Here is a 15,328-nt window from a genome sequence, read left to right as displayed (position 1 = left end):
GGGTAAGGTGCTTCCACAAACATGAAAATGAACAAATGTTTACATTCTTCGCACAAGAATTGGGAGAAGGTGGAGCTTGCTCACAACCAATGTCAGGGAAAGTGGTAGCCCCTTCCCTTCTCCTCCCCTTGACTCCCCCAGACGCAGACGCTGTAGAAAATCAAACAAGGGGTAGTGGAAGGGGAGGTGGGCGGGAGATGGGGTGACTGAATGACAGGCACTGAGGGGGGCACTGGACGGGAGTGGTGTGCTATATGTTGGCAAATCCAGCACCAATACAAAAATATACAAAAAAAAAAGAAAGAAAAAGAAAGAAAGAAAAAAGAAAGAAAGAAAGAAAGAAAGAAAGAAAGAAAGAAAGAAAGAAAGAAAGAAAGAAGAAGGAGAGGAAGGAAGGAAGGAAGGAAGGAAGGAAAGAAAAGAAAGACAAAGAAAAAGCAGTCAAGAACTGACTGTATCCTCTCGGCTTCTGATGCACAGATGTGAACCTGCCTATCTCACTTGACCCCTCTTCGTCTCCATTTGGAAACCCATCCGGAGGATGAGGAGAGAAGGGGAGGAGAGTTATCCTAGTCACTTTCAAAGCCTCCCAACTTGGTTGTTATGATTCTATTAAGAGCAGCTCTTGTCGAGTGTTTTCTCTTATCTTATTCCTTACACTAGATTTTTGAATCTTCCCAGCAATTTTATGGCGGATATACTATCCCCATTTTTACAGAGTTTGGAGCTTAGAGAGGTTACATAGCTGAGCTGACTTTGTGTAGCTAGAAAGTGGCACAGTCAGGACTTTCCTGCAAGTCTATAATCTGATATTTCCCAGTTAAGGGGAGGCAAAAAAAAATTAGAAATAGAGATTTAACTAGGGGGAATGGAGCATGGATTCTAGGGGGACAAGAATCTGCTGTGGTCTTTGAGCTTAGCAAACTGGGGGTTTCACTACGATGTGCTTTTCTTTGGTTTTATTTCTCTTCTCCTACTTCTCCAGCCTCCCCTCCCCCTGCCTTTCTTCTTTGTCTTTGACTCTAAGGGACTGATGAAACCAGGGTCCATGTAGGGCCAAGAAATTGGGGACCTGGCTATTTATTTGACTCTAACAAAGAAAAGTAAAGTGGACATAGAGATACCTGTTCTTAGAAGCCAGACTCAGTTCATGAAACAGGACGGTAGACAGAGGTTTAAGGCAGATGCTTTAACCAAGAAAAAAAAATGTTCATCTGAGGACAGATTCCCTCATGATATACCACTGGATAAACTGATGATGGTGGATAGGATACGGTAGACAGAGCAGAGGTTTCAAAAGTGTCTGCAGATTCCCAGGGGGTAGACGCCAAGACCTTTTTAAGGAAAGGCCATCTGTCTGAAAATAAAACTATTTTTATAATAATGTTTTGCTTTTTCACTCTATTGACATTTGCACTGATGGTACCAAAGCAATGGTGGGTAATGTTGGTGCCTCAGTGTGAACCAAGGCTGTGATGCCAAATTACTCTAAAAGTCATTGTACTCCTTTTTTTTTTTTTTTAAAGATTTTATTTGCTTATTCATAAGAGATACACAGAGAGAGACAGAGTCATAGGCAGAGGGAGAAGAAGGCTCCCTGGGGGGAGCCCGATGTGGGACTCCATCCCAGGACCCTGAGGTCACGCCCTGAGCCAAAGGCAGACACTCAACCGCTGAGCCCCCCAGGTGCCCCTCGTTGTACTCTTTATCACCACACACTTAAAACTATTTAAATGCTAGTTTAACTGATAATGTTTTCAATGAAGCTGGAAAATTAATTTTATTACGTTTTATATTAATGTCTCCATAATATTCTATCATGAGAAGTACACACATTAAGGTGTGGTGATCGTCTCAAGAAAAGCCCTTGTGTGATTGAGTGTCACAGAACATCATCGTTACTCAGAAGAATGACTTAAACTGTGGTTATTCAGACTTGGGTATTTGGAAGACGTTTTCCTGAAAATGAACGGTTTGTGACTGTCACTTCAGGGAAAACACTTGGCAATGTCTGTCTCCAATAATAAAATTGAAGTTTTCAAGCAAAAATTAGAATATGGAAAACTTGCATACTTGCAAACTCCCTCTGGGCTTAACAATTTCCAATGCTTAAAAATACTTTTCTAATAAGATCAGTGGCGATATTAACTAATACGATTTTCTGACTTGTACGATGAAGTGTGTGAGCATTTACAAGATCTGCATAATTTAGTGGATTCATGTTTTCCAAATAACCAATGTATGATATTACAAAATTGTATGGGTAAAATTTCCATTTAAAATATAAGATGTGCCAACAGATTTTAATGTGAGTGTATATATAGAGCTTACTGTTGGAGTTTCACATTCCACAGTGCAACCAACCCTTAAAAAACTATCACTTGTTGAGTTTTGTTGTGGTATCAAAGAAGGATTATCTGAAAAGGCTATTAAAATGCTCCTCCTGGGACACCTGGGTGGCTCAGCGTTTGAGCGTCTGCCTTTGGCTCAGGCCGTGACCCCGGGGTCCTGGGATCGAGTCCCGCATCGGGCTCCTGCAGGGAGCCTGCTTCTCCCTCTGCCTGTGTCTCTGCCCCTCTCTGTCTGCGTCTCTCATGAATAAATAAATAGTCTTTAAAAAAAATGTTCCTCCTTTTCCAATTACACATCAGTGTGAGTCCGGTTTTCTTCAAATACTTCAACCAAAACGATATTTTGCAAAAGATAAAATGCAGAAGTCTGCTCCTGCAGACTAAGAATCCAACTGTCTTTTCCCAGCCCACACGTTAGAGATTTTCAAATGTAAATCCATGCCACTCATTCTAGTTTTTTAATTTTTTTAATTAAAAAAATTTTTTTAAGATTTTATTAAGTAATCTCCACATCCAAAGTGGGGTTGGAACTCATAACTCTGAGATCAAGAGTCACATGCTCTGCCTACTGAGCCAGCCAGGCACTCCCTTCCCTAACTTTTTTATATTAGAAATACACTTGTTTTTCATTCAAAAACATTTATTTTAACACATAATGGGTTTATGATGGTAATTTTTAATAAGTAATTTTTCCTCAGATTTAGTTTTAACACAGTAAATATGAATTTGATGCAGAAGAGTAACACGCAAAAATTCTTTGGAGATGTTAACAATTTTTAAGAGGATAAAGAGGTCAAGAGATCAGTTTGAAAGCTGCTGAGGGAGTCCTGAGGCGAGGTCCTTAAAAGGAAGAAGAGAACGGAATTGGCTTTGTAGAGCAGGCGCTCAACTGTTGAATATAATGATGGTAAAGACGCACAAAACCAGTATGACTAACACTGGAAGGCAGGAAGTGAAAAGTGCTAAATGAGTGGTCTAGATCTGCGCTCACAGGGGAGCCACCGGCCGCAGGAGGCTCCTGAGCATTTGGCCAGGCCAAATGGAGATTTCCTCAAAGTGCCAATTACGCACCCGCCCTCAGAGATTTAGTTTGAAATACGGAATCCAAAGCATCTCATTAGCAACTTTGATATGGATTCTATGCTGAAATGTTAATATTTTGTATTATTGGATTATTTATAGCCTTGAAATTCATTTTGCCTGTTCTTGTTACCTTTTCCAACGTGGCTACTAGAAAACTTAAACCTGTGGCTTGTATTTTATTTTTCTTGGGCAGCACTAGTTTGGATGGGAAGTGTGATGAGAATTCAGAGCAGGGAAAAGATGCTGTGGGTTGGGGTCATCAGTGAAATCTTCACTAAGGATGAAAGGATTTAAAAAAGAAAAAAAAGGCAAACCAAAAAACAGACTCTTCACTACAGAGGAGAAATAGAAGGTTACCAGAGGGGAGGTGGATGCGGGGATGGGCAAAATAGGGAAAGCGGATTAAGAGTACACCTATCTTGATGAGCCCTGGGTTGTTGACTTGTTGGACTTGTTGACTTGTTGAATCACTATATTGCACACCCGAAGTTAATGTAATGCTGTATGTTAGCTACACTGGAATTAAAATTAAATTTATAAAAAGAGGGATAGGATTTCAGTAAGTAGACGGCTTGGGGAGGAAGCGGCAGTTGAAGGGAGCACCAATACTGAAACAGGAGAGGTTCTTCTAGGGAACAGAACAGACTCAGCTGCCTTGGATCCTGGGCTCCAGGGTAGGGATTGGGGCGGGGGGGGGGGAGGGGGTGCGAAGGGGAGATTCCCAGATAGGTTGAGACCAACTTATACAGAATTTTGAGTGCCAAGAACTTAGACCTTTCAGGAGAGACTTGCCTCCCCAGAGGAACCAGACTCTGCGCCTAGCTTATGGGATAGCCCACATTAGGGACTTGCTGCAGGTGGGGACTGAGCAGCAGAGCCAGCAGCCAAGACCAGGCCCACCTGGCGTGACGCCCAGTATGCTTGGGGAGTTGACCCACTTACTCTGGTGATTCTGGTGCTCGTGGGAGGGAGAGGGGTGAATTTAAGCAGGTGATCAGATCACAATGTCAGGAGGGAGAGGAGAACCCAGGAAGCGCAGCTGAGGGAGGGAGGCCCTTACCGGGGTACCTTGCTCTGACTCCTGTGCAAGCAAATGGGGCCATTCTTTCTGCCTCGGTCAGTCTGTCTTCCTTTATTTTGTCTTCATGTTCCTGAACATTAGTAGGACTCCTGTGTGAGGAGTAGCCTCTAGCTCGGAGGAGAGGAAATATGTCAGATCACTGGGGAGGGAGGGCCAACATCTGGCCTCACCCAGGCTCAGAGACACCTGATGGAGTCACTCCGGTGGCTCCTCCGGCACCGTCTGTCTTTCCAGGTACAGAATAGGTGTTAGAACCAGAGCAGGCCAAGGCTCCGTCCACCCGTGATTCTAGAAGAGGCCCGTGTCACAAAGGGAGAAAAGCATCCCGTGGCAACCAGGTGCGGGGCTCCGCGCAGGTGCAGGTGGTAGGAGGGCCCCGCAGGTAGGAGCGGCCAGGGCTCTGGGTTCGGCTGTCCCCCCCCCCCCGCCCCCCGTGAGGGACCCCGCGGGCCTGGAGCCCCAGAGGTCTCTGAGCCTGGTGGTCGGGTCCCGGCGCCCCTTCCTCCCTAGGTGCCCCCCTCCTCCGCAGGCGCTCCCTCCTCCGCAGGCGCCCCTCCCTCCTCCCCAGGCGCCCCCTCCTCCTTAGGGCTGGCGCAGCAGGGTGAGCGGCCTGGGGGAGCAGGAAGCCAGGGACCTAGGTGCTAGGTGCGGGCGGGGAGGTGTGCGGGCGAGCGCGGGAAGGCCCAAGAGGGGGTGCGGAGCCCCAGGCGGCCCCTGCCGCACCTGACACCCGGCGCACGCGGAGTGATGGGGGGCGGGGAGGGGGGCTGCCGAGCGGCTCCCGCCTGCGGTTTCTGCTCTTTAGCGTTTCTAGAAGAGAGAGTGGGTGGGAACCGACGCCACTAAAGTCCCGGAGCCTCTGGGCTGACGCACAGGAAAGCCTCGAGGGGGCGGAGAAATGCAAATCCGCGGCTGACGACGGCGCCCGCGGCCGGTCCTGGGTCCTTGGTCCTGGGTCCTGGGACTGCGGAGGGCGCCTCCCACGGGACTGGACGCCGCGCGAGGCCTGGGCCGACGCCGGGTGAGTAGGCCGGGCCTCCTGCTCCTGCTCCTGCGCCTGCGCCTGCGCCTGCTCCTGCGTGGGATCCCCTGCGGCCCTGGGATCCCCTGCAGCGCGGCCCGCGGCCCTGCACGACGGGGGTGGGGGGGAGGGTCTCCGCGGCCCAGCACGACCGGGGGTGGCTCCCGTGGGCCCTGGACGGTGGGGGGGGGTGTCCCTGCGGCCCTGGACGACGGGAGGAATGTCCCCGCGGCCCTGGACGATGGGGGTGTCCCCGCGGCCCTGCACGACGGGGTGGGGGGGGTGATTCCCGCGGCCCTGGACGATGGGGGTGTCCCCGCGGCCCTGGACCACGGGGGGTGTCCCTGCGGCCCTGCACGATGAGGGGGAGGTGTCCTCGCGGCCCTGGACGACGGGGGGTGGCTCCCATGGCCCTGGACGATGGAGGTGTCCCCGCGGCCCTGGACCACGGGGGGTGTCCCTGCGGCCCTGCACGATGGGGGGAGGTGTCCTCGCGGCCCTGGACGACGGGGGGGGGCGGTGTCCCCGAGGCCCTGGACGATGGGGGTGTCCCCGCGGCCCTGGACCACCGGGGGTGTCCCTGCGGCCCTGCACGATGGGGGGAGGTGTCCTCGCGGCCCTGGACGACGGGGGGGGGCGGTGTCCCCGAGGCCCTGGACGATGGGGGGGTCCCCGCGGCCCTGGACCACGGGGGGTGGGGTGTCCCTGCGGCCCTGCACGACAGGGGGGAGGTGTCCTCACGGCCCTGGATGACGAGGGTGGCTCCCGCGGCCCTGGACCACGGGGGGGGGGGTGTCCCTGCGGCCCTGGACAATGGGGGAAGTCCCCGCGGCCCTGGACGATGGGGAAGCTCCCGCAGCCCTGCACGACGGGGGGGAGGTGTCCTCGCGGCCCTGGGGTACGGGGGGGGTGGCTCCCACGGCCCTGGACGATTGGGGGGGTCCCCGTGGCCCTGGACGCCAGCCCCCCGCTCCCCCGCTGGCTCCTCCGGGCAGGACTGTGGGCCGGGCCCGGGCCTGGCATCCGGAAGAGGTGCTTTGGCCCCGACGGGGGTGCGGGCCCCCAAGGCCTCGAGCTGCCCTTGGGCCGCGCCGGGCGCCCCAGGAGAGTAGACAGGCGCTCGGTTCTCAGAAGGGATGTTGCCCAGATTCCTTGTGATGCGAGAATTTGCCATTAGAGGCTGAAAGGATGACTGCAGACCTTCTAGGGGCTGCCTCGGGGGAGAGGGCCTCAGCCGCCCTCTAGACGGGGCCCCGGGGCCTGGGACTGAGCTCCCCAGCTTTGCCACTGTTCAGTGCAGTGAATTCTTAGAAAACAGATCTTGGTCCAAATCATAGCAGTGACCATTGTAGTGGCATTTGCAGCTCCTGCTCTCTCACCGGTGCCTGGAATAAGTTGGCAAGGACCTAGTAGGACAGTATCACTGTGGCACCGGAACAACTATCCCAGTTTTATGGGATCTGTTTATCAGTCTGTCCGTCTATCTATCTGTCTGTCTACCTGTCTGTCTATCTGTCTGTCTATCTCTACCAGCATCTGCAAAGACAACGGCGTCTGGTGTCAGGAGACCTTGGATTGGTCCTTGGGTGCTGTGCATCTTGGATAGGAGTCATCTTCCTTGTCCTTCCGATTTTTTTTTTTTTCATTTCTAAAGTTGGAGTAAAATTTACTCTCCACCTGCCCCGTTCGTAGCCACCCCAGAATTGCCACTCCCTTGCCAAGCACTCGCTGAGCACTTACAACATGCCTAGAGTGGTGCATGTAAAGGTCTTCAAGATACGAAATGATGTAGAAATAAAACATTATTTCTTTTTCCAGTTCCTTTCTTTTAGCAAAACATTCCTCTATAGATTTAGGTCAGAGAAAAGGTGCCCTGAGAATGGTTCCATTTGAAACCTGAGGAATATGTATATGAAATATATGAAATATGTTATTGTGACCTTATAGGCAAAAGAAATCTTAACTTACTTACAAGGTAGGCCAAAATATTGTGGTGATTAACCATGTAAAAGTTTTGTTCCTTGATCTAAAATTGCTGATAAAACAATCGGAACTTTGACTCTGGAAAAAGCAAAATACTGTAACTTAATTAAGACTGTCCTATTAATCCCCCTGTGTTAGGAAATGCCTAAAGCTTCTAAATTGGCCAGAGTAGGGTACCGTGGAAGAAACGCATACTTTTGTTTTGTGACAGGCTGCCAAATACATATCAAGTGTGGTTTCCTCCTCAGTTAACCTGAGGGGTTAACCACTGTCAGGTGCACATCAGAGACTAATGAAGAGTAGACTTTTTTTTTTTTATATAAACAAACTATCTGCTTTTTTTGTTTTAATTTATGATAGTCACACAGAGAGAGAGAGAGAGAGAGAGGCAGAGACACAGGCAGAGGGAGAAGCAGGCTCCATGCACCGGGAGCCCAACGTGGGATTCGATCCCGGGTCTCCAGGATCGCGCCCTGGGCCAAAGGCAGGTGCCAAACCGCTGCACCGCCCAGGGATCCCTGAAGAGTAGACTTTAAAAGCTCTGCACAGTCATAGTGGATCATCATACAGAGAAATATAAATATGTATTGATTTAGAGATATTTCGACCTGAAAGAATTAGAGCCCACAGAAATGCATACGTGAAACTCTTCATAAGGCAAAGACCACATTCGACTAGAGGTCTAGGAATGCGAGCATGAGTCTGGAAGCCAGACACATCTGAAATAAAGAAGGGTTGAAAAAAAAAAAAAAGAAGGGTTGGGTTGGAGAGACTTTTATTGGGGGCGCTTCACGCGGAAAGTCTTACGAGGTTCTGAGAAGGTACAGTTGAATATGTTTGCCTTCTGGTTGCTCAAAGTCAAGAGTGCAGAGGGAGCAAGGGAAGGAAAGGAGTTTGTTGACGACACAGATTTGTGTGACAGAGTGGAGGTGTTGAGGGGGAGTGAATGCTTTCTGGAGAAAATTCTGGAGTTCCTGTTAGACCAAAGCAGGATGTGGTTTGGAACAGAGAACTTTTTTTTCCTTTATTAGAGATGACTTAGGGAAAAGCTAAGAATTGCTTTATCTTTGGATGGAAGGCATTGTCTCTTTACTGTTGTCTTAAATAGGGTGACTATAAAAGAAAAATTTTTCCAGTTACTTAACTAATGGACGACATTGTCTTTCTTTGAAGTCTGAGCGAGGGACGCCTGAGTGGTTCAGCGTCTGCCTTCAGCTTAGGTCATGATCCCAGAGTCCTGGGTTCGAACCCCACATAGGCTCTCTGCGCTCAGCAGAGTTTGCTTCCCCCTCTCCCTTTCCCTCTGCCTCTCCCCCACTTGTGCTCACTCTCTCTCGTACTTGCTCACTCCCAGATAAATAAATAATTTTTTTAAATCCAAAGGAAAACGCCCATGTACCACAGTAAATTTTTTTAAAGACTTTATTTATTCATTTGACAGAAAAAGTGATAGCAAAGCAGAGGGAGTAGAGGGCAAAGGGAGAAGCAGACTCTCCGCTGAGCAGGGAGCCTGATGCAAGGCTTGATCCCAGATCCCAGGATCGTGACCTGAGCAGAAGGCAGATGCCCAACCGACTGAGCCACCCAGGCGCGCGCCATGTACCACAATCATTAACGTTATTTTTAAACTCTAATTTTACCTCTTCATTTATAGCATGTCTCAGTGGAATCAAGTCCAACAATTAGAAATCAAATTTTTGGAGCAAGTAGATCAATTCTACGATGACAACTTTCCTATGGAAATTCGACATCTGTTGGCTCAGTGGATTGAAAATCAAGACTGGTAGGATCAAACATTATTGTATTTTCCTTAGAGGCTGATATACAAATGCCTTATGCTCTATCCTTGTGAATTTATCCTATGATCTGCTTTTGACTGAGTACATACATTATTTCAGATCGAGAACTTTCTTCAAGGATTTGGAAAGTTTCCTCAAAGGAAAATCCTTGTCCTTTCTGGTTTCATGTATTGTAGATGAAAATTTGGTGCTTCTGGCACTTTGTTTTTTTTGTAAGCCCAAATCCTAGTAATTTCTAAATATTAAAAAGCCAAGAAGTAAACCTATCGCTTACATCAATTTTCAACGTACAGACTCAATATAAATAATTATTTTTTCTTATTATGTTTTACAATCTTTCTTTAAAGCTCTGTTTATCATGTACAGTTAACCTTTTTTCTTTGAATAGTCCTCTTTTTTATTGTGATAAAATATACATAACATTTACCATCTTAGCCATTTGTAGATATACAGTTTAGTGGCACTAAGTATATTTACGTCGCTGTACAAACCATCACCACCATCCATCTCCAGAACTTTTTCACCTTCCAAAACTGAAACTCTGGCCTCATTAACCAATAACTCCTCACCCTCTGGCCCCCAGTCCTGGCAAACACCATTCTATTTTCTCTCTCTCTGAATAGGACTATTCTAGGTACTTCATGTAAGTGTAATCACACAATATTTGTGCTTTTGTGGCTGGTGTATTCTACTTACCAAATTTTTCCTAGGTTCATTCATGTAGCATGTATCAGAATTTCCTTCTGTCTCTTTTTTTTTTTTTAGAAACTTCCATTCCTTTTTTTTTAATTTTTATTATTTATTCATGAGACAGAGAGAGAGAGAGAGAGAGAGGCAGAAACCCAGGCAGAGGGAGAAGCAGGCTCCATGAAGGGAGCCCGATGTGGGACTTGAACCCGGGTCTCCAGGATCATGCCCTGGGCCGAAGGCAGGCGCTAAACCGCTGCGCCACCCAGGGATTCCCCTCCTTCTCTTTTTAAGGCTGAGTGATATTCTATGTAAATGTATACCACATTTTGTTTATTCATCTGCCAATTAGCACTGGAGTTGTTTCTACCTTTTGGCTACTGTGAATAAAACTAACATGAACACTGATGTACAAATATCTGTTCAAGGACCTGCTGTCAGTTCTTTTGAGTATCTGCCCAGAAGTGGAATTGCTGTTTGTAACTCAGTGCTTATATTTTGAAAAGTATCCATCCTATTTTCCACAATGGCTGTACATTTCCCATTCCCATCAGCAAGGCACAAGGGTCCCAGTTTCTCTGCACCCACACCAACACTTGTTATTTGAGGATTTCAGTAATGGCCATCCTACTAGGTATGAAGTAGTACCTCATGTTTTGATTTGCATTTCCCTAATGATTAGTGATGTTGAGTATGCTTTGAAGTGTACAGTCTAATTTGTAAAAACTTTAAGTGCTTGCCACTGTGGAATAGATTTTACCAAAATTAGTATGGTAAAAAAGTAGACGTTTTACTAAGTTGTTTCCTGTTGCATAATAACACTTTTGTTTTTTAGGGAGGCAGCTTCCAACAATGAAACCATGGCAACAATTCTTCTTCAAAACTTGTTAATACAACTGGATGAACAGTTAGGTCGCGTTTCCAAAGAGAAAAACCTACTCTTGATACACAATCTGAAAAGAATTAGGAAAGTCCTTCAGGTGAGAATGCATTTTACTTTTTCAAAAATGTTTGGATTTATGTGTCTTAAATTCAGCCAAAAAATTAAATATGTACCCTTACGTTATTTTCAATTCAGATTTAAGAGGGAAAATTTGAATTCTCTTATCATGTTAAGTTTTGTGCTTCATTTTATTTTATTAATTAATGTTTGCTTTTTATGAAATTTTGAATCTGAAATACACTATAAGTGGGGAGGTATGTGTGATTTTAATGTGACTATTTACCGGTTATGTTTAAGACTGGAGCGAAGATTTGAAAGACGGTAAGTTCATGGCTGTCTCCCGTTTCTTCCCTTGCCTTCTCTCTCCTAGAACAATCTAGTTAGTATTGTGGTTGTATATATCCTTCCAGATTTGGCTCATGTCTCACCTCCCCCAAAAGTGTTTCTTGGTACTGTCTAGCCTCTAGCTCTGCAAAGGTTTGGCCAGGCAAAGCCCATCCGTCTGTGTTCCCACAACACATCTGTACCATGGCATTTAGTATATTTTACATCAGTGAGTTGTCTTCTCCCCCAAACTGAGAACTTTAGTATTCAACTCTGAATTCCCAGCGCCTGCCTCAAGACTGGATATATAGTAGATGTGTAATATTCATTGAAGAAGGAGCTAAATGAGTGAAGCGAGGGAAAATAGGGATCTAAAGAATTAAGGGTAGGCTAATACTGAGTTAAACTGAGCCGTGCTAACATTCATAATGAACTCTGAATAGGAACTGCTGTAATATTTCCTGAGTGGCTATGCAATGTGTCAGGCAACATGAAAAGTGCATCTGCCACTTTTCAGTGAGGCATTCTTAAAATCCCAAAGTTACAGTGAATATATTTTTAGAAATTTTTATCTAGACTGTAACAGAAATGTACTGGAAGTTACTAACATTTGTGGGAGGGACATAGATGTTGTTCTGTTTGCTGTATGGATTTCACTGAGCTGTCTTTGCCCTTCTAATCCCCTACAAACTTGCAAAACACTTGGCCAGGTAGGAAAATAGCTTCTTGCCAACAAAACAGGATTTTTCACAGTATAAAGCAAGCTGTCTCTTACAAGGATAAGACATTTGACCTGGGCTTCATTAGCTTGGTGCTCTAATCAATAAACTAAAACAGGGGTGAGCACATTGCTAAATATGAAGTCAGATGTGAGTAGGTCACTGCCTGTTATGAGGCCTCATGACTAAGAATGTTGTTACATCTTTAAGTGGTTGAAAAAAAATAAAAATAAATTAAGTTTGTGATGTGAAAATTCTATGAAATTCAGGTCTTTGTATTTTAGTGGAATATAGCCATATGCTTCATTTACATATTGACTATGGCTGCTTTTACATTGCAGTGGCATTCTTGAATAGTTATCGCAGAGATTGACCCCCAAAGCCTAAAATTAAAATGTATGTAGTGTATCGTGTGTGTGTGTATGTGTGTGTCAATGATATTTATCTTGCCTAGAAGCAAAGATCTTGCAAGTTACTTGCCTAGAAGGATGCAGATGGGTAAAATGGGTGATGCATGGTCTTTGGAAATTCTGAAATTTGAAATTCTCACAATATGACCTTGGACAATCACTTAATCTTTCTGAATTCTCACATCTTTTCATGTAAATCGGAATGATCCTTATTTACTTTTTGGGATTGTAAAGAAGACTGGAGTTTCTATTCTGGCAAAAAATAGGCTTCCAATGAACAGTTTTTGTTGCTTGACTGGGGAAAATAACAGGATTTTTCTTAGGATAAATCAAGGGTAAATTTACAGCCCATCTTTTTTAGGGGTGGAGATAAGATTTTGATTGAGTTCAAGAACCTGCAGTAACTCCCATTCACATTTCATCTTGAGCAAAAACTCTTCTCGTATGTCACTGTAGCATCTTATGTCACCTCAAGCATCTTATCTCTGTAGACCCTTCCCGACAAACTGCCTCCAGCTCCCTTACCATCCCTGCCCCCCGAAAATAGATCTTCTCCTTATTCCCAAACATACCAAACTCACTCTTGAAAGACTCTGAACCTCTTTCCATGGCTAGGAGTGCAGTGCCACCCTTCTTACCCCAGCCCCGTCCCCAGTTACTTCTAGAGGACCTGTGGAGGTCCCCGTGTATTAAGGAAATCTTCAGCCATGTTAGCCCGTATTCTCATCTTTCATGGAGCGTGGGTTGCGAGATAACCAGCATCTCTTCTGGCTGGATGTGTCTAAGCAGGTCACAAGCTCTTTGAAGTCAAAGCCTGACCTCCTTTTTTAGACCTCCCTGACTCCCTCCAGTACCCACTGTGGTTCTACTACGAACTAGGAACTCAAAGAATGGTTTGGTTGGTTAAGGTATTTTGAACAGACAAAACACTTGCTCTTTCATTCGTTCTGTAAGCTGTCCTTATCGGGTATTTGTATAAATTCAGAATACAGTAAAAAATAGTAACAGAATACAGTAAAAAATAGTAACAGAGAATATTGTCAACTATTTTATTATTTATTCATGAGAGACACAGAGAGAGAGGCTGAGACACAGGCAGAGGCAGGAGCAGGCTCCCCGTGGGGAGCCCAATGTAGGACTCGATCCCGGGACCCCAGGATCACACCCTGGGCCGCAGGCAGACGCTCAACCACCGAGCCATCCAGCTGCCCAACAAGTCTTCCTGCTTCCTCAAGAATTAAAAGAGAAAAAAAGCCTCCTATCAAAGTCTGTTGACACTGTGCTTATCTGGTTTGAACATTTTCATCCTCTGAGATTTTAAATGCAATCCATTTTAACTATTTTAGCAAAAAAGAGCAAACAATACAGTTCCAGGGGAATTAAACTGGCGTAAGACAGACTTAGTTCTTTAGACAGCAGCTGAGATCTCCGGTTTCAATATTGTGATTTACTCTGGGGTGGGAAGCAGCTGGGCAGGACGTCCAGCTCACCTTTGCCCCTCCCGGGGAGGCAGGGGAGGCAGCGTCAGGTGGAGACTGGGAGCAAGGACTGCCTCGCCAATCCTGCTCTGTGAAGCACTGCTTGCAGCTCCCACCAAGATATTTACACTCTCTGGCCTCAGTTTCTTCATCACACTAGTACGTACCCCAGGGGTGTTAGAAGCATTACAAAACTGTTAAGAATGTGGTAAGAATAGGATTTGCTAAAAAGAAATATATGCCTAAATCTTTCAAGAATGCTTTCTTTGCCCTGTTCTTGTTTTTTGTTTGTTTGTTTGTTTGTTTGTTTGTTTGTTTTTAACGAAGAGACTATTTTTTAGAGCAGTTTTGGATTTATAGAAAAGCTTAGAAGGTACAGAAAGTTCCCTTATACTCCCTCTCTACCTGCCTCTCCCCAGTTTCCCCCATTAGAAACCTCTTGTGTGGTATGGTACATCTGTTACAGTGAATGAACCTGTGTGGTACATTATTATTAGCTTATGGTCCAAGCTGATGTGAGGGTTTCCTCTTGGTGCTGTCCAATTCTATAGGTTTTGACAAATGCGTAATGTTACGTACATATCCACCATTTCAGTTTCGATGCCCTAAAATCTCCTCTGCTCTGCTAGTTCATCCTTCCCTTCCTTACCCCAACCCCCTGGCAACCACTGGTCTTTTTACTTTTTCTCTAGTTCTGCATTTCCCAAAATGTCATATAGTTGGACTCATATGGTATTTAGACTTCAGATCGACTTCTCTCACTTAGGAATATGCTTTTAAGTTTCCTCCATGTCCTTTTGTAAGCTGAGAGCTCATTTCTAATCATTGCTGAGCGATATTCCCTTGTATGCAGCAGATACTATAGTTTGTTGATCCATTTTTGGCAATTTCGAATAAAACTGACAGTAACATTCACGTGCAGAGTTTTGGGTGGGCATGTTTTCTCAACCCATTTGGGTAAACGCCTAAGAGTTTGCTAGATCTTTGTTCTTGGGCTTTCAATTGCAAGCCCCTTTTCCTTATTCATCTTCCTCACCATATCTCTGGTCAGGCTGCTGTAACGAATACAATTGATTGCGTGAATTTTAAATAACATTTATTTCTCACGGTTTTAGAGGAAAGGAAATAATGGTATGGGCAGATTGGGTGCCTGATTCAGCTTCCTGGTTCAGAGACAGCTGTCCCTTCACTAGACCTCACATGGCACAAGTGGGGAGGGAATGCTTTAGGTTTTCTTCTATAAAGATGCTAACCCCATTCCTGAGGGCTCTGCCCTGATGACCTAATCACCTCCCAGAGGCTCCATCTCCTAATAGCATCACATTAGGGGTTAGGACTCAACATATCAATTGAGGAGACACAAATATGCAGTCTATGACAACCTTCCTTTCTATCTTCTCCCACAGGATGACATAAAAAAAAAAAATTAAAGTGGGAGTGCCTGGGTGG

At 45.8% G+C, this 15,328-nt stretch overlaps 1 protein-coding gene across 10 annotated transcripts in view; it reads left to right on the top strand.

Annotated features, from left to right (window-relative positions):
- Nucleotides 1–15,328, top strand: part of STAT4 (signal transducer and activator of transcription 4) — a 118,991-nt gene that overhangs the window by 16,852 nt on the left and 86,811 nt on the right. For 8 of the 10 annotated variants that reach the window (XR_005385082.1, XR_005385081.1, XM_038585191.1 and 5 more), the window contains 2 exons: nucleotides 9,174–9,302; nucleotides 10,841–10,985. Coding sequence is in view for 7 of the 10 variants with exons in the window: in XM_038585191.1 (XP_038441119.1) it covers nucleotides 9,175–9,302; nucleotides 10,841–10,985 (273 nt within the window). In the remaining 3 variants the exon portion in view is untranslated. Of the gene's footprint in view, nucleotides 1–5,332; nucleotides 5,537–9,173; nucleotides 9,303–10,840; nucleotides 10,986–15,328 lie in introns of those variants that run through there. The other 2 variants (XM_038585189.1, XM_038585195.1) reach the window with 2 other exon arrangements.

Source organism: Canis lupus, chromosome 37, assembly GCF_011100685.1.
Source record: "Canis lupus familiaris isolate Mischka breed German Shepherd chromosome 37, alternate assembly UU_Cfam_GSD_1.0, whole genome shotgun sequence".
Classification (NCBI taxonomy): domain Eukaryota; kingdom Metazoa; phylum Chordata; class Mammalia; order Carnivora; family Canidae; genus Canis; species Canis lupus.
The sequence above is the reverse complement of the archived record's forward strand: the minus strand, read 5'-3'. Positions and strand labels throughout refer to the sequence as shown.